The sequence below is a fragment of the Uloborus diversus genome, chromosome 9 (assembly GCF_026930045.1).
Source record: "Uloborus diversus isolate 005 chromosome 9, Udiv.v.3.1, whole genome shotgun sequence".
Lineage (NCBI taxonomy): Eukaryota > Metazoa > Arthropoda > Arachnida > Araneae > Uloboridae > Uloborus > Uloborus diversus.
The window spans coordinates 41,193,454-41,213,244 of NC_072739.1; the positions used below are offsets into that span (position 1 = coordinate 41,193,454).

The window sequence follows — 19,791 nt, forward strand, 5'->3', positions numbered from 1 at the left end:
TGAGACATTCCCAACGGCTCTCGGAAAAACCTCAGTCCATGGTTCCTTGCCAATCGACAAGGCGTGATTCAGTCTGTTCACTGCACCTGTATTGCTGGGTTAGGTGAATCATGCACACATATTGCTGCCTTAATTTTTTTGTGCAAGACACAGTCTTAAAGAGAGAAGAAAAATCGGTCACCTCCATTGAACAATATTGGGGAAAGCCGAAAAAAAGTGTGGACTTTGCTCAAGTAAAAGATATTGATTTTTCGACTCCAAGCACAAGCAAAGAAAGTGCACCCAAAGAAGGATCATCTGTGCCTGAAATGGAGGATGACGAGTTTTTTAAGTTTTGTGGGCAACTCCGAGATGCTGGGTACAACAGCGCTCTTTTAAAGGTCGTACCTGGTTTTAACGATGTTGAAATTGATTACTTGTGCCTTGGTAATCTTTTTGCAGAGGAGCACTTAAGTAAAACCCTTGCTGAGCTGCAGAAGATTGCAGCTGAGCTTAAAATCTGCGTAAGTGCAACGGATGCACAGAAAATAAGTAAAGAATCCATCCAGCAGTATAAGAGCAGGAAATGGTATGCCTACAGGGCTGGTCGCATTACAGCGTCAACACTGAAGTCGGCGTGTTGTACAAAAATAGATGCGATATCAACCATTAAAAAAATTTGTTATCCATCCCAGTGCAAGTTTTTTTTCAAAAGCGACGTCTTGGGGTTGCAATCATGAGACAATAGCCAAATCAACATATTTGTCAATTCAGAAGGAAGGCCACCCTACCCTCCAACTGTCGTTTTGTGGTTTACTCGTCAACCCTGAAAATCCACATCTAGGTGCTTCCCCAGACGGATTGTTATCCTGTGAGTGCTGCGGACTTGGTTCCTTAGAAATCAAGTGTCCATATTGCCTTCGAAACGAAGAGTCTTTAAATGAACACTCCTGTTTAGAACAGAAAGATGGGAGAAGTTTTCTTTCGAGAAAGCATGCATACTATTATCAAGTTCAGTGCCAGATGTTCGTTTCCCAAAGAGCATATTGTGATTTTGTTCTGTGGAACAAGGAAACGTTATTCATAGAAAGGATCACACCTGATATTCAGTTTTAGAGCAATGTGTCTGTAAAAGCAGAGTTGTTTTTTAGAAAAGTGGTTTTGCCAGAAGTTCTAGGCAAACTTTTTACGCAACCAAATTTTTCCAATGGATCAGATAGAAAGTCAGTTGCAAAAAAAAAAGCCCAACCATATTATTTTTGTAAGAGCTTAATATTTTCATAAATGATGTGCATATTTACATTCTGTTATTTTTATTCACTTCATGTTTTGTTAAGTTTTATACATTTGTTCCCCCCTTGTTTAGAATAATATTTTTTGTAGTGTGTAGGATATATTAATTGTGCATTGGATTAACATTTTACAATTTTAAAAGTATGTTATAAAATATATGAAAGCATTTTTTTTTATTATTAATGTAGTCTAAGACTCGGCTGCGGTCCCTGTAAACCATATAATTCTTTATATCTATATATTACCTCCTGCAAGTCTGATGCAACAGTTGACAGTTCCGTTTTTTGTAATAAATGTGGATTTATATAGTTAATAACTTTTATTTTTTCAATGTACCTCTTCTCGACTTCCTTGTCAAGGTTTTCAAAGCATTCAGTTTTTATCCTTTAAAAAAAATTCCAATTTTTTGTACCAACCCTTTTGATGCCTGGCGAATTGAAGCCAGTTATTAAAAGTGTATAGTTGATCTTCTAATATTAAAACTTACCATGAACCATAAAAATGTATGAAGTGGGCACTTTTAGCAAATTAATTGTGTTTTAAGTTGTAAATATATGTTTTACTGTTGATGACTATGATTTCTTCAGTGTATTATTCAATGTTTTTCTTCATCACGGATTGAAATTATGCTAAAACTCTTTTTACTGATTAATAAAAATGATTTTATTGTTTTGTACTTGGTTACTTCTCAAATTTTTGAGTTAGCTTCCCATTAAGGGATGCACTGATAGCATATTAGCTTAGTCTGATTTAATAAAATAAACATTTAGCTGCATTGAAGCTTAAACTCTGAAACTTTTTCGGCTTACTAAATTATTCAAATCAAAAAATATACAGTGGCTCCCAAAAGTGTTCGTACACTTTGAAATTTTTTAGTAAAACCAAAATAACGCGAAACTGAATTGGAATATGAAGTCCAATATTTTTTCACATCATTCCTATATCATTCTAAATACAACCTATTGGTTTTTTCAAAATATTGACGCATCTTCTTTTTGAAATGAGTCGGAAAACGAAGATACAGAGAAATAACACGCCACAAAAGTCATCGTACACTCAAATATTTTCGAATAAATTCATGATTAAAATTATCATATGCCGTTTTATTAATATTTTTGCATTGTGTTGATCCTTTTAAGTCATTTGGCTTTAATTTTTTGTTTATTTATTCCTTAATATTGTGCTTATTAGTGTAAAATGGCTGGTATTCGTAAAAAACCGCAAACACCATTCAAAATTTGAATTTTTTTTTTCCCGCAGTAGTGGTAAATTGGTTTGAAATGTCTCTAAATTAGTTAATTTATTTGTTTGTATAGTAAAGTGCTTGATTAAATGCTTTAAAGAAAGGAATCGGACCGAAAACAAGGTAAGAAAAGGTCAACCGGCAAAGTTAACAAAACGTGATCAGAGATTTAAAGTTAAAAAAATTATGAAAAATACACATTTGAGTGCTGTAAACGTTTCTGCAGAGTTAAATGAAACATATTACACTTAATTTTCACTTAAAATTGTTCGCCAAGTTCTCTGATTAGCTGGATTAAATGGGACCTCTTCCTGCAGAAATTTTCTTGATCGTACGAAAAACAGCTTTTCGTCGCAAAATCAATCATAAATAAGCTAAAAACGTTTTAGAATCACGTCTTACTTACAGATAAAAATTAATTTAACATTTTTGGTTAAATTGTTGTATAACGGTAAGTAGAAAAAAAAATTAGGCACTTAATCTTAAGAACTTATTTGGATCAGTTAATCAGGACGGTGGAGGTGTTCTAGTGTGAGGGTGCATATCAGCATCAGGACTTGGTAGTTTGTAATTTTTTGATGAAATAATGAATCATGCTGTTCCTTTAAATATTTTAAAAACCAATTTTAAACTCTTAACCAAAAATTTGGTTATTGGAAACAACTTTGTTTTTTATCAAGACAACGATAAGAAGCACACGGTTTTCAACATTTGCATCTAGTGCCACGAAAATTGTCCTAAAGTTTAGAAAATACCCCTAAATCTCCAGATTTTAACTTAATGTAACGTATTTAGAGATATCTGGAGGCTAGATTACGAAAATAGGGCTTTAAAACGAAAATAGAGCTAGAAACAGTAAGACTCAAAGTGTGGTAGAACACTTACTCAGAAATTACGCAAAAAGAAGAAAGAAAAAGAATGAAATCTATTCGCAGACGTTTAAAAGGTGTTATGAATACTGTATGATATTCTACTAATTAATAACTTAATCAAAAGTTAGATTATTCAATAATATACAGACATTTTATAAAGTGTACGAAGACTTTTGTGAGATAAAATTTCCGGCACTTTTTGATTTTTTAAAAATTAAGTTTCAATATTTTTTAAAAACTTTTCATGTAGTTTTGTTAAAAATTGATCATAGATCTTATAATTAAATACCTATTCCGAAATATTAATTCTAACCAATTGATTGGGGCCTATTTCGTTGAAAGTCGTAGGTGTACGAAGACTTTTGGGAGCCACTGTATATCTATTGCATAACTGTGATTACATTGATAAAATATACTGTATTTTGCTGTAATTGTTTTTTAAATTTTACTTCATTTCAAATGATGTAAATCAATATCTTTAAAATAACAGCTGTTGGTTTATATCAACCAACTTATTTTCATACCTAGGCCACACTCTAAGCATTGGCCACTTCGCCAAGTGCAATTAAACTGAAAATTTGGCGGAAGAAATTCTGATTTGACTAAGGTATTGGCAAATGGAAAATTCCAGGGGGGATAAAATATATATTGTATATAGCAAAAAAAAAAAAAAATGATTAAGACTATTGAAACATTTTTTTGGCTAACAACTCTAAATCCTTAGTGTGGGTCCAGCATACCATGATAATCTTGCCACTAGTTCAATATAACGCGTTCCATATAATATCAACAAATTTTCATGTTGTACTTTTTTTTTTTTTATGATCAAGTTTGATGAGGCAATCTGTATCAATATTTTGTACTTCCGAACGGTTTTATTATTATTATTATTTTTTTTTGTCAAAATTTTTATTCCTGAAATATAGCTTGTTTTTGCTCCGTGAATGAGTAAAAAAAAATTGGCAAGCATAAACTTTTTTTCCTTAAGGTTTCAGGTGGTATTTTTTATGAAAAATCAGTAGTAGTTGAAGAATAAAAAAATCTTTAAGAAATGGAAAAAAATCATGGGCACCCTTTTTTATTTTGCTATAAATATCGACGCGACGTAAAGAGAGTAACCATAGATTTCATATACTTTTATCAGAAAGTGTGCAGTAAAATTGGGTAGCTGTCAGATTTATTCATTTCACCTAGTTTTTATGTTTTTTATTGTGTTACTATGCCACCTATATTACTTTTGATTTCAACCATAGGTATTTGTATCAAATTGGTTTTAGAAAACATGTTATGAAAATTTTTTGGTGAAATAATCATTGAAGTTTCATTATTTTGAAATTTTAAACTATCAATTTCAAGCTTACTTATTTAGATAAGTACAGTAGAAGACCGTTATAACGCACACCTTGGGACCAGAGCTTTTGCGTTATACAGGTTTTAGCGTTATATGGATCATTTCACATTTTAAAAGTAATATTTAGTATATATCAATATATCAGCACTTCAGAATGAGTTTTATCTGCAATGCGTTATAACGGTTTTCTACTGTATATGCTAATTTATCAAAAGTTGGTAAAGCTTTTTTTAAAAAAAATTAGAAACATCCAATTTGAATTTTTAAAAAAAAATCATTGTTTTACACCCTGTTATGATAGAAGGTACACAGCAGCTAATTTTTAGCTAAATAATTCCTTTAATTTAATATTTGATCACACCAGTTGATTATATTTTAAGCATTAACTTAACTGCAGAACATGCATGTCATATTTCAAATAATGTTTCATATTACTTATTGCATTTAAAAAATTAGAAATGTCTGCTTTTCTGTGACTACGAGTACAAAACAAAAATAAATACATATTTCAATTTCTAAAATTAATTTTAAAATGAGACATTTAGCTAAAAAAATTTGTGTAGCACTAAGAATATTGCAACGTATAGAGTATTAAAGTATCATATTGTAAGCATTGATTATGCATAAACCAAATAAAATAAACAATTTTAAATTTTAACATTTAATACAAAAATAAAATTTAATCCAGTGGGATTACAGATGGCATTAAATTAACTAAGGCCGCGCAAACCATTACAATTTGGTCTATTATTGGGGGAGCATCTGAATTGTTTTTTTTTTTCACAAGTGATATTGACATCAAGTCTGTGAGAATTCGGTATTTTTGGCGCAACAGTCCTATCAGTCTCTCAACATGTATCCTAAGATGGGCCAGTTTTCGAGTGCTCTCCACTTCCCATGCAGATAGTTGATTTTTGCCTTTAGTAAAGGCAGGAATTTTTATTTCAGCACAGCATAGTTCAACTTCATCCTTTATGTTGAACCCCCTATCTGCAAGCACGAGATCCCCCGGCAAGAGTTTTTCTAGCAGGCCGGAGTTCTGCACAATGTGCTTATCACTGGTTCTCCCACCCCAAGCTGAAGAGATGAATATTACAACTCCTTGAGGCGAGATCCCAATCAGGTATTTCACAGTGTTTGAATGCTTGTAATGTGAATAGCACTGTGCAGCTGCTAGAATATTTGAGGGCCTCTCAATTTTTATCTCAAAGCAATCAATGACTATGATTGCTTTCTTGCCGAAGGCATCTACAAAAGATGAGGAGACATTTTTTGTTAGTTCTGTTCTCTTCGGCCAGAACACCATGCGATGAAGTTTTTGGTACATTACATACAAGCAATCGTCAAAGGCTCTTGAGGCAGTGGAATTTGACACACCAAATCTGTACCCTAAATCAATGAAGTCAAAATTGAGTCTTAGGTGCATGAGAGTCAGAATGAACTTTTGAAATTTGTTCAGCACAGATCTTTGCGTTTGGTTTAGATGTGGCTGTATAACGTTGAACACTATACTCAGAAGGGCAAATGTAGGGAATCCGGTATAGTACACTTGTTCATCGTCTTCTTTCCAGGAGCTCTCATCTAAGGTGACTTTTTTTAATTTTTGCTTGGTCTTTCCCAGCTCTGTTTGGAAATCTTGCAGTACTTTCTCCTGGACATTCAGTTCGCTCATCGTGAGATCTGTTTGAACCGACATGTCTTGATGAGTTGGGAAACCATCATCTAAATCCATTTCAACATCAGTGGCACTGGTTGAGGTATCCAAGGGAACTTTTCTGTTAGCTCTCCTCTTGTATCGTTCACCATCATCATTTGAGGCACGAGAAACGTAACTCATCTTCTTTGAGGGTATCCAATCTGGATGATCTTGCTCTTCTAATTTAGAAGGTTTACCTGAAAGTAAAATGAAATCCTCATTAACAATTTTTTAAAAAATTTCTAAAATGAAAAATAAAAACGTATTTATATATTATTCAAATTCTTCTCAAGTTAAAATAAAAAAATTTAGAGTAATGAAAATGTTTTTAAAAAGTTTTGTAGTTTCAGGGACTGCGCTAAGCATTCGTTACCTCGCCAAATGCGAAAAAACTGAAAATTCGGCGGAAAAAAATCTGATTTGGCTAAAGTATTGGCGAGCGGAAAATGCTAAAGTATTGGGGAGCGGAAAATTCTCATAAGTTACCACTGGGGAGACAAATATGTGTAATTGTGTTAAGAATTTTAGAAAAATGTGAGTTCCTTGACTAAAACTTTCTAATTTTGGCTCAGAATTTTGAAATTTGACTGATTTACTGGCTAACTACTGAAAATCATTAGCGCAGTCTCTGAATTTAATCTTATATATTATTTTTCTAGCCAGTTTCAGTTAACCAAGCCAGAAATGCCTTATTTCTTTATCAAATTATGATTTACTCTTTTTTTTTAAAGCTTATCATGCAGGCTCAGGGTTCACAATAGAGCACTGTGCTGGCTTATAACAAGAAATAAACCCACTGTCTAAAAACTTTTTTACAAGAAACTTTTCACAATTTACTTTTCAGCATTAGGTTCTGAGTAGTAGTTTTCTTTTTTAACAGTTTTAGTCCAAGAGGTTTTGAAAAACACTGTCGAATAATCGCAGAAGGCTCATCTATGCTATTTATTATATGTAGGAAAAGACCCAATTAGTGTATGTTAAACTTAATAACCAGAAATACCAAGCAGCACATTAATACTCGGTTTATTTTACTGTCGAATCTAAAAGCATTTGACTTCGTCAATCGGTAACGCACCATCAGTTCCCTACATTGCCTGAAATGTACAGGATTTTCTCGACATAAATCTGAACAGTGTGATCACGCTGCCTGTGACTCTAATGGTTAACACAATCAGATTGAATACAAAGTTAGTTTATGTGAAATTTTTTTCAAACTCTAAAATGTAGTTCATTCAGGAGCAGCTTGATGGGTTGTCCCAGTAAAATCCCACAAAACTGCTTTGGAAAATTTTGTCTAAAGAATCCGCACATTTAAAGACATGATTGTAATATTGCAAAATTTAAATGTCCAAAAGTCTATTTTTGTTAGATTTACCAATCACTACACATACGTGTTTTATCATTCTCCAAACATTGGAGCTCTATACAGGAAATTGAGAATTTCCATCCTCCCAAAAATTAAAGGGGATAATAATCCCCCCCCCCCCCGAGTTCATTCAGAATATCTGTAACTTTTTAAATTTCATTTTGTTCGGTCTTATTCCCTGAACAAAATTTTAAGACGACGGAAATCTATGAAAAGACTACAAAACTTTCAACATATCAACTGCTACATATACAATGCTTGATTATGTTGAAATTTGACCTTTTACTGCAGAACAATTTAGGTTGAATGATTTTATGTTGCAGAACATCACAAAGTATTCTGCTTTAGGGTACATAGCACTCTTGCAGTGCAGGGGGGGGGGCGGAAAATATATGCAGAAAAATATTACCATGAGTTACACAAGAAATATATTTTTTATAGTTTAATAGGGGGTTGAGGGTGCACTTACAAATCTTGCAGGCGGGGGGGGGGGGTGCAACTTAGTCTATGTACGCTATTGGGCACTACCCCCTAATGCTCTGGATACTGATAACAGCCACTGACAGAATCCATGTTGTATTCAACAATTAACAGGTTAGTTAAACTATCAACTTTTACTAATCAAGATCTTAATCAAAACATTTAAAAAATATATTCTAAGTTTAAAATTTCAGTCTTGCTTTATCCTTTATTACGTTTGTGCAGCATTATCTAAGGACATTTGCTTTACCTAATATCTTAGCTGCAACATAGCTAGAAGTTTGTACATGCATTTAATTACGAAAAAAGCATAAAGTAATTAGCACTTTTTCTTACCTGTAACAAAATGATCCTCACAGATCCGCAAAAATAGCAAGGTGGATTCAGTAAGATCATCTCGCTTAAGAGCTGATATCCATTTTTGCCTACGATCCACACTAAAGTTTCTTTTTAGAGCAGATCCTCTCTGTAAAACTGCAGGCAATCTGAAAAAGGATTTTCTGTCCCGATTTGCTCGATTGCCACAACCCACAACACCACAAAATGACGGTATTGCTTTTCAAACAATAAAGCAAAGAAAATGCAACTTAAAATTAAAAAAATAAATCAACAAATTTTCAAACAAAAGATAACAAATGCTAACAATAACAAAAAGATAACAGTTAAAAAAGAAACAAAAACAAATTAACTTAAAAAATAACTAAACGAAAAGAACAGTATTGAAGCGAAAGCAACGTGTTGACAGATCGAGCGGGAGCCGAACGACGAATCTGTCTGCGTTGAGCTGTCATCAGCATCATCAGCTTTGTTTGTCCTCCAGGATGACGACCATTGCGAATGCTCTATGTACTGTAATTGGTTTTGTTCGACGATCCTAACCGGTCGACCACCGAGTAACCGGTTGCTAACGGCTGCGTTCTATCATCTACCGTATTAATCTGTTGATTATTTGATTGAAGCACGTGATCATTAGATGTCACGTGATCAGTTAACCGGTAGCTACCGGTTGAGCTCGTCGAACGCAAGCATTTAGAGGGTTTCAAAATTCGCCGCCGGGAACATTTGGCGCCGAGCATTTTGGGCCCCGGGAATATTGGGCACAATATGCTCGGCTCCCAAAGTTCCCGGCGCCCAAAATGCTCGGCGCCCAAAGTTCCCGGCGCCCAAAATGCTCGGCGCCCGAAGTTCCCGGTGCCCAAAATACTCGGCGCCCAAAGTTCCCGGTGCCCAAAATACTCGGCGCCCGAAGCTCCCGGCTCCCAATCTTCCTAGACCGTGCGTTTGTTTTGCTTAATACAGCTATTAACAAGATTTTTTTCTTCTCGGTGTAAAAGTATCCCATTCACGATAAAAATCTTTTTAACTTTGTTTTTAACTATTGTACAACACTTGTAACAAAAAATTATAAGGGTTTTTTAATTAATTATTATTAGGGTAGTTATGCTAATTTAGTAGTGTAATTCAATGGAAATTTTAAGAGAAAAACTGGTAATAAAGACTGAGTAATAAAAATATATGAAGAATCAAAGAGTAAAACTTATCAGAAAAACTATACTTCTATTAATAAAATTTTAATTCAGAATAGTCCAATTTCATTCAAATTTTCTAAATTAGAATTTCTTCTACTTTTTTTTTCTTTCAATGATGCATTGTTAAAATCAAGTTTTGAAACTTTAACTATATTGGAGCATTTAAAATTGTTTTGGTTATTGAATAAATACTAAAGAAAACTGAAATAATATTAATGCAAATGTCAGTGTTAGCTTCCGGTAGCGACCGGTTGGTTAATTACATGATAGCAATGACGTCAGCGGTTACTAATCAGTTGTTCAACGAACCAATGTTTCATCGCACTCTTTGCGTTGAGCGTCTTTCCAAAATGCGAGCATCTGAGAAGCACGTGGTCGCCAACTGGCTACATTGTAAACAGAAACGCGCTTGGCGAAAAAAATTATTGACGTATTGAAGCATGCGCAGTGCGAGTGCAGAATACGCGCTTTATAGTTTTTCTTTCCGAAAGCGAATAGTTTTTCTTTCCGAATGAGCAATGTTTCAATGAGGAAACTATTCCAAAACTGAAAGAAATTGATGAAGAGTTTGTGTTTGTGTCAGGAGGTCCAGAAATATGTTTATAATAATCGATAAATTGTGAAAAAAAAAAAAATAGAATAAAATAAAATCATTCTTGGAAAAAATTTCAAAACATAACTAACACAGAATACATTACTTTTAGCAAGACTGCAAATCCTACAAGGTGAGTTATATTATGAATAAGTATTAATATTTGTATGCATTTTACAAAATAAATGTGCTATATTTTTTCTTTATTATTGCAGTCTTAAATTTCAGTGTTTAAAATCTCGGCTTTCCTAACCAGGGTTGTTTGGCCAAAATGTTTTCAAAAATTGTATAAATTGTTGGAAAATAAAATTTAATTAATGCAAACTAATCTGCAAATCTTTAGAGATTAGTTAGATCAATAAATTTCCAAATTCATAATTATATTTAATGCAATTCAGGTTTGTTAATTAGTTTTTCTTTCTTTCTCTTTTTTCAAAATCAATGCAGCTTATTCTGCTGGGTACATAAGTGTACAAGGCTGACCAACTAAGTTCCTTTGAATTACATGGGCCAAGTACTTCTTACAATTCAATACCCCAAAAAGTATATGTCAAACAAAACGTAATTCAATACCAAACTTGCTTGATTTGTGATATTACTTAATATGATGATCTTTGGAATTTTAAAGCTATGTGATGTTCATTAGACTTGTGATCCATTTATCCATACTTCAAATTGCTCTCTGTAATTGAGAATGAATGATTTACATTTTACCTTTTTTTTCACAAAAAACTATTATCAGGAAATTAATTTGCAAGGTTTATTCTTGATTATATATAATTATGTTTTAAATATCATAATAAGTTATTGCTCATTAATTATTTATGCCAAAGCCTATTTAAGTATAGTTTTTCAAAAGTTAAAAGATTTTCAAAAAATATTTTTGCTATAGAAAGCTCTACTTATGGAGAAATTAAATTACAAGTTTTTGCTCTTAATTATTTAATTAATAATCATGAAATTAGGTACAACTATGAATATTTAACATTAATTGACAATTAATAAACGAAGTCTTTGTGAATCTCAGAAAATAAAGCTGTTCTTCTAACAAATAGTGTTTGAACCAAATAAACCCATTTTGAACCAAAAAAAACCTAGTTTAAGCTAAAAACCCAGTTTTTTTTCCAACCCTGACACTAACCTTATTTTACTCACTCATATAAAAAGAAAACAAAAAATAAACCCATACAATGTTACAAATACACAAAGACAATCAACTTCAACTTATTATAATACATACAGTTATTTAAAATTAAAGATATGAGAGATTAAAAAAATGTGATCATTTCACAAATCTTGAAAAAAGTAATTTATCTTAGTCGGGCGTAGCAGTAAAGTTGAAAGCCAATTTCAGAAGGGAACATGATTTGTTTTTAAATTTGCATTATTTATGTGTATCAATGATATACTATTTTGATTTCTGAAGCTTTTATGTAAGGTAATGCAGGATTCTTTACTTACAACATTTCGTGTATGTTACCATGACTCTCAGTTATCAATATCGAGTTGGATTGACAGAGTTTTGCTCACGATGGAGAAAACCCCTCTCAGTAAAAATACTTCTTTGCCGTAGTGGTAAAAATAGCTAGTTTTATTTACAAGGAAGTAATTTAATTTTCACTTCAAAGTGTTTTTTTATAAAGTTTGTAGTATATTTCTTTTTTCTATAATTGCTTTGAAACATAATTCCCAATCTATTTAGTTTTATTTCATTAATCATTTTTAAAATTAAAATTAACAGAATGAATGATTTATTATTAATGAAATTTCTAATTAATATTCTGATTTTAATCTCAATTGTAGTATGTACAAAATCATATTAGTTTTAGTATGCTTTTTGAAATCCTGCCAATTTTCCTAGTTGCCATTTTTTACCAGGTTTTTTCCAGTGTTTGCCACTATCTCGGTAAAATGCCAAACTAAACTTCGGAGAAAGAAATTTTCAATGTATATAGAATCGCAAATAAACATCAACTCAGCTTACTCACCACATACTGTTTGGCTTTTGGAAAAAAATTTTCAGCAATCACGATTGCTAATTGTTTTTATTTGACCATCCTTGATGTCCAGTTCCTTTTTCGACCCCACCGTCCTCTGCAGGCGCGGGTACTCCGGTCCTGAGCACTGTCCCCCCGGTAGCCGCTTCTCCTGGTCGGTGGCGTCCATGTCCTACACATACGCACGCTCATACACATACACACATGCGCCTTTACACACATACACGCCAAAGTGCATTCACGCAGGTCTATGCACACACAACATACACATACACAACTAAACACACGTAACCGTCTCAGGCTTGGGGGGACAGGAGCCATTTCTAGACACAATAACTCCAATCACTAGGTTCCTGTCGTAGCTCGTGATTGAGAAAAACTTTATTTGAATTCAAAATTTCAGAATTCAAATATTTTTTTTTCCCATTTGTTTTAAATTTGGCTCTTAATTACCCGACTGCTCGTGCGCGACGCAAAGGAGGGTAATGTGTTTATCAGTCTATGTATGTATGTCTGTTCCTATGTGACGTTCTAGGGGCTAAACGCCTTGGTCAATTTTGGTAATTCTTACGTCAAGCGATTTGTCTTAACATTGGGAGTGTCACTAAATACATGACAGTAATCAAAATTCACCATATCAGCAACCAGTTGCCATATTTTGTCATTTCAGGAACTACCTACATACTTTTTCGCTGCCTGAATATTTTTGTTTACCAAGTCTACTAATTGGGATCTCAGTGGACGAGTGGTCTAAGCGATTGCTTCTCCCACTTGAGGCAGTGGGCCAAGACACCCTCGCTCCGGATGTACTTTCCCCTCTTTCTGATGAAAATTCTTTCATGTGTTCTTTATTTGTATTTGTACTGTAATAAAAAGTATTTTATGCATAATGAAGGCAAGACACTCAGATTGTAGTCCTCATCAAAATAAACATATGCAATAAGCACCAAAAGAAAGAAAGTCTACTACTTAGATTTTCATCTGTAACATGTTGCATTTGATTTTGTCGTGATTCAGGGGACTGGGTTTCAGGACGTGTACTTTCTCAACAGGCTTTTTTAGTTTTGCGAGAAAGATTTGATTGACGACATTTCCAATTTCGGGTCATCATGAGTTATACAGGCTGTTTATATAGCTGTGCTGTGGTTGACTTAAGTTCGCGCATTTTTGCCGAAAGTCAAGCATATGTAGCTTTAAGCGGAGTTAAGTCTCTAGAGGGACTAATTATCAGTAGTTTAGACCACCTCAATTTATTTAATAGACCTCACGACACAAACTCTCTCAATGAAATGACAAGATTGCGAAATGTACCGTATCATAATAACTAAGTCAATGAAAATTAACTAAAAAGTGTCATTTTTTTTTTTTTAAATAAAAACAAAAAAACCCGACTGCGTAAAAACCGAAAAAACTAGAAAGAAATGTATGAGGCTATTAAGTACTACTGAATAACTACACCATTTAAATAGTTTTATAACCATACACAGATAAGACAAATCATAAATTCAAAAGCAGAGTAGAAGGATCAACGGTCTGGGCCCATTCCTTTCTGATTCAAGGAACCCCGTAAAATTTGAATAAGCCCCGACTGTTGATCCTTCTATTCTGCTTTTGAATTTATGATTTGTCTTATCTGTGTATACGATTATAAAACTATTTCAACGGTGTAGTTATTCAGTAGTACTTAATAACATTCTAAACTACTGGGCTTATACATTTTTCTTTTTAGTTTTTTCGGTTTTTACGCAGTCGGGTTTTTTTGTTTTAATTTAATAATTTTTTATTGTTAAGTTTATCTTAAGATAAACCTAGCATATAATACGACTATGTATTTACATTTCACAAAGTAGGTTGTTTTTTTTAATGACACATAGCAGGACCCTAAGCAGTTGCCTGCATTGCCTAGCCTTGATGCCACTCTTGATTAACAGCATATTTTAGACGTTTCGAAAAAGAAAGTTCGCATTACCATATAAAAAGAAGTACAATAATTGGAAATAATTGTTTGCGGTCCAATGTTGACTGGAATGAGGATCATTGTCAACAGACGTGCGGCTATTTAAGACACTTTTACTTGCATGTACTAGGTCTCACAAGACGGTTTATGAACTCGTGCCCTTCAAGAGAGATACATTCTGTTTTTGATGCACTGTGAAGGACAATTTACAGCACCTGGAAGGAAGTTGCATCTAGGACGGGAATTAGTCTCACTGCCTGAGGATCCAAATTTTTAATTTTGCCACTTGTTACTTTTGCCTTTGTTTCTCACTGCCTCAATTGGTGTTCTGGTATTTGCAGGGGCCGACTGGGTTCCTTGAGGGTGTCAACCTTGACTCTCAAGGGTGTACTGGTTCGAAGGCGTAAAACAAAGTGGAAGCACACAAGTTTTGAGGGCGGGGAAACAAAGGTGCACAGGTTTAAGGGCGCAAAAAAAGGGGGGGGGGCCGCACAGGTTAATAAACCACTTAGTTTTCTTTTTTTTTCGTTGCAAAAATTAAAAAGAATAATGATGGTATGCTTTTAAAGATTAATTGTAATTTAAGTTGCATTGCTCTTCAAAGTATTTGCAGCAGTGGCGTAGCCATGGGGGGGATAGGGGGGGGCATACCCCCCCCATGAGCCCCAAGAAATCATTTTTAAGTCGAACCTGAAGAGTTCTGTTCATGAGCTAAAAGATTTTTATTTAATATAATAGCTTTTATGACGGTAAAAAGCTTATGTCTTCCTGTTTTGCGCAACATTTATGTTCTCTTGGAGACAGGGCTTTCTTTCTTATGATGGCAGTATTTATCAAGGTATTTTCAAAGAACAAATTCGTTTATAATGTCCTTTGTTGTTTAATTGATAAAGAGTAATATATATATATATATATATATATATATATATATATATATATATATATATATATATATATATATATATATATATATATATATATATATATATTAAGCAAACAGAATTTCAAATATTAAACAAATTATAAATAATTAATGATGATAAAAAGGAAAATTGCAAACAGCTATTAAGTAGGAAAAGATAAAGTATGAATCCCGAGCTCATCAGCCGTGGAGGATTCATTAATTATGGTCAAAAGACCAAAATTTTAACTATGAACTAAAAGAGAATGTTTAAGCTCCAGTACATGCAATATAGAGTAACAATGGGCAAAAGCACCACTTGCTAAACTAAAAACAATAAACTAGAGCTAAAACCTAAAACTAAAAGCAGGGGTTTTCGCCTCGACTAATTAGGAAAACAAGTTCCGATAATTAGCCATCCACGGGACAGTACCTGCCTATAGCAAAATTGTCTTACTTTGAAATCCACGTAAACAAAGCCAATTCCATTGTTCAACCTGATAAAAATCCATTCCAGTTGTCAACGTAACAATAAAATAAAGATAAAAACATATTCAGAAGATTAATCCATAGACATACCGAGTCGGGCTCTTGGTGTGGTCTTTTCAATATTTTTCAGTTTTATTATATATATATATATATATATATATATATATATATATATATATATATATATATATTGTGTGTGTGTGTGTATATACATAAACTTGAGGGCATGGCTTTACTTTAAACTTCAAAAAAAAAATTAACACCCCCCCAAGGATTTTTTCTCGCTACGCCACTGATTTGCAGCAATAAATTGGAGGAAGAATTATGAAAATATAGAATTTTAACATTTTTCTTGGAATGTGTACCTCCAGTGTCAGCATTAATGTATTCTCTTAAACATTTTGCTGCATCGGCTGGTTTTGGAGACGTATAAATTAAAACCGTTTTTCAAAATAACGTAACTTGGATTCGCATGCCTGAAATAATTGAAACAGTTGTCAAAGTAGAATAACGACCCGAAAACAATGCTCCGAAACAGCCTATTGATCAGGGTGCCCCTAGACAAACTCGAAGCAGAGTGTTGAACTCCAAAATTACAACTAGAAATAATCTACGACACCTGGATGACCCTAACATGTTTGATGATAGCCCGGCACCTGAGATAGACGATTCAGCAGAAGTGAACAGCACACCAGAAATGGACAATTCACCTGAGTGAATATTTTTTTCTTTTCAGATGACATTGTTACATGTAAGTCAAGGAGCATCTGAATCCAGAAATGATCTACAGCTCCTTCAGATGCACTTTGCAAAGTAAAGTGAGACAAGTATTCGAATTTTATCGCAGAACCCACAGGAGCCAAGTAAGAACAGCACCTGCATTATATCTTTTTGATCGCAAATGGACACAGCTCCGGCATCAACTGAATGCTGAACATCAAGTTATAAGAAACAATTTCAAATTACAGAAATCATTAAAGGATCAAGAAGTGTTTTCCTGGAAATTAAAATTTTTTAACTTCAATGTTCCAAAATAAACGCTGCGGCTTACCGCAAAGCAAATGTATACATACTTAGTCTTATTTCTTGTCTTCTTTCAAAATAACGAATTGATGATTGTAGAGAGAGCTTGTAGATAGTTACGAAACCTGAAAACCGACAGAAAAGAAAGCTAGATAAATATCTAGGCAATCTACATTCCACCGGTCATCGGGATATCTCCTTTTATTTCGCATTCACAAAGCATTTGTATACACTGGTCCACAGGACTTTATACTATAAAAACATAAGTATAAACAAAGACGATGAAAACCAACATTCTGAAAGATAAACGACATAAGTATAAACATATAAACAGTTAAATGTTCCAGAAAACCCAACATACCGAAAGATAAGTATAAACATATAAACAGTTAAATGTTCCAGAAAACCCAAAAGAACTCCATCAGATAGGATACCAGTCCCAGTCCTCACTCCCATCAGCACACTGTCCTCCCCCCCGTGTCCGTTTACCTTGTCATGGTGGGGGGGGGGGGCTTGCGGCGTGGTGAGTTCGGGGCGAGCTCTTGAGAGGAGTCGTGAACCCCCAGTTGCTAAAACAGAATATCGGCGGGAGGGGATTTTTCTTCCTTCCTTCCCTCATCACGCTTACCAAATGCGGACGAAAACCCCTAAGCCAAGGCGTGTCAACCTTGCCGATGGCTGCGTGGTACCGGGGGTAGTCGGTGCCTCAAACGGGAGACTTCAGGGATAGCAGGCGAACCCTGTCGTACGCAGCCTTACCTCTGTGTGGGGGGCTACACAGGGGCTAGACCCCATCTTTTCCCCCTAGTTCTCTGGTTCGTTTATGGATGAAAACTCAAAGAACACTTCTCCCCCTTGTGGGGAGCGTCAGAAAGACTCGTTCAGCTCTGCAAAAATTTTTATAATCAAAAGAAATGAAAACCTAACATTCACTGCTGTATCCCCATTCTTAATTAACAAGGCATTAATAAATCTTATCGGCGAGTTCCAATCAGTAAAAAAGCTAAGCACTGGCGAACTATCAGTTGAAATCAAACATCCTAAACAAGTTCAACCTATTCTAGCTATCAAACAACTAAGCTCATATCTATGTACAGTTACAGCTCACTCAACTCTAAACTTTTCTCGGGGAGTTATTTCAGAGCCAGACCTTCTATTTACATCAGAGAAGGAAATTCTAGAAGAAATGAAAGACCAACACGTAAGTGGAGTGAAGAGGATCACTATTAAATGCAATGGCGAAATGCAGAATACTAAACATATCATTCTGACTTTTAGTACGCCTATCCTCCCTTCACGTGTCAAAGCTGGTTATCTCTCCTGCCCTGTTAGACCATATATTCCTAACCCGCTACGGTGCTTTAAGTGCCAGCGCTTTGGGCATTCCAGACTGTCATGCCGTGGTGCAGAAACTTGTGCCAGGTGCGCTGAGCCCGGCCACGACAGCAATGAATGCAAAAAGGAATACAAATGTGTCAACTGCAAAGGAGATCACCCGTCCTACTCTAGAAAATGTCCAAACTGGCTCTCCGAAAAGGAAATACAAGTAATCAAAACCACTCAGAACATATCATATCCAGATGCCAGAAAAATTGTTCAGTCTCGTGCGCCTTCAGCCGGACTTTCATATGCTGCAGCAGTAAGAAAAGTATTCAATTCTACCAGCACACAAACAGATCCTCAAATTATTAGTACAATAACCAGCACTAAATCAACTAACTCCCCTAAATCAAAAAATAAACAACTGAATACCCCTAAGCCTCCACAAAAAAATAGTAACGAAACTAAAATATTAAGTACACAAATCCCGAGTACAAGTTACCCATCTACAATAATTTCAAAAAACCCAACTGATCAAAAACAAAACAAAACTGTGGAAAAAAAGAAAATTATTCAAACGCGCGCAAAAATTGGGGTAGTTTCTAAACAGAGGCCCCCAAAATTTTATAATTTTAAAAAAGAGGATTTTTTACTTTCTAGCAAGAAAGTAAAATTAACTAAGTCCCAAATTGAAAAACTTCAACAACCTCCTCCCCAAGAGGAGGACGAGGATGTCGAATTCGAAGACCTTCCGCCATCCGACGATGAGGGATGGACGGACCATCCTCCTTCATGAGCTGCTCCCTCTTCTTCCGGCCGTTTCTCCTTCCTCTTTTCTCAATGGCCCTGAGCATTCTTTCTTGGAATTGTCAGAGTTACTCGCATAATGTCATGGACATCAAGGATCTTGTCGAATATTACCAACCGTCCATATTTTGTCTGCAAGAAACATTTCTGTCCCCTGCTGATAGACCGAGGTTGAAAGGTTTTGACATGTACCGCAAGGACTGCTTGTCAGGAGACCATCGTTGTGGAGGAGTGGCATTGCTAATCAACAATGATTATGCATCTAGCCAGCTCAATATCAACACATCCCTGCAAGCAGTAGCTGCGCGCGTTCAACTTCACTCGCTGTTCACAGTTTGTTCTGTATATATCCCACCTTCCTATGACTTAAGAAGCGTGGAGTTGCAGACACTGGTTGATCAACTTCCTTCCCCATTTGTCATCTTGGGGGATTTCAATGGCCATAATCCTCTCTGGGGGAGTCCAGACTTCAACAGTAGAGGTTTAACAATAGAAAATTTTATTGAAGACAATGATCTTTGCATCCTTAATAACGGTGAAAACACTTGTTTTCATCTTTCTACTCAATCTTACCATGCCATCGATCTCGTAATATGCTCACCTTCTTTTCTGCCACGTTGGGATTTTCAGGTGGAGGGTGGACTCTACTCCAGTGGCCACTTTCCGATCAGGATAACCTCTACTGGACGCTGCGGCCATCAGCAGCATCAGCAAGCTCGACTTCGCATTGATCGAGCTGATTGGGTAGCATTTACCCAGTTGGCAGAAATTAAATCAGAAGACGTGACTCATATTGATATCGATGTAGCGGTAAAGCGAGTAACCGACATCATCTTAAACGCAGCTAACGCTGCTATACCAAAAACCACTAAAGGCAGGATCAAGTATCCTAAGCC

General features: G+C 34.9%; 1 protein-coding gene across 1 annotated transcript; it reads right to left on the reverse strand.

The window, feature by feature from the left end:
• Positions 1–412: 412 nt before the first annotated feature.
• On the reverse strand, positions 413–11,884 carry LOC129230171 (uncharacterized). Its single transcript, XM_054864573.1, has 3 exons — positions 11,863–11,884; positions 5,835–6,631; positions 413–499 (listed from the first exon to the last, which is right to left on the reverse strand). Exons 1-3 carry the CDS (start codon positions 11,882–11,884, stop codon positions 413–415), a joined length of 906 nt encoding a protein of 301 aa, XP_054720548.1.
• Between the last annotated feature and the right edge of the window lie 7,907 nt (positions 11,885–19,791).

Excerpts from the sequence above, each read along its gene's own strand:
- LOC129230171 (XM_054864573.1), bottom strand. The coding sequence starts at position 11,884 with ATGGTAACATACACGAAATGTT. Across the intron at positions 6,632-11,862 it reads GGTAACATACACGAAATGTT|GTAAACCTTCTAAATTAGAA; the intron begins GTAAGTAAAGAA and ends TTTTACTTTCAG. Across the intron at positions 500-5,834 it reads GGATCTCGCCTCAAGGAGTT|ATTTTAAGCTCAGCTGCAAT; the intron begins GTAATATTCATC and ends GCACTTACGCAG.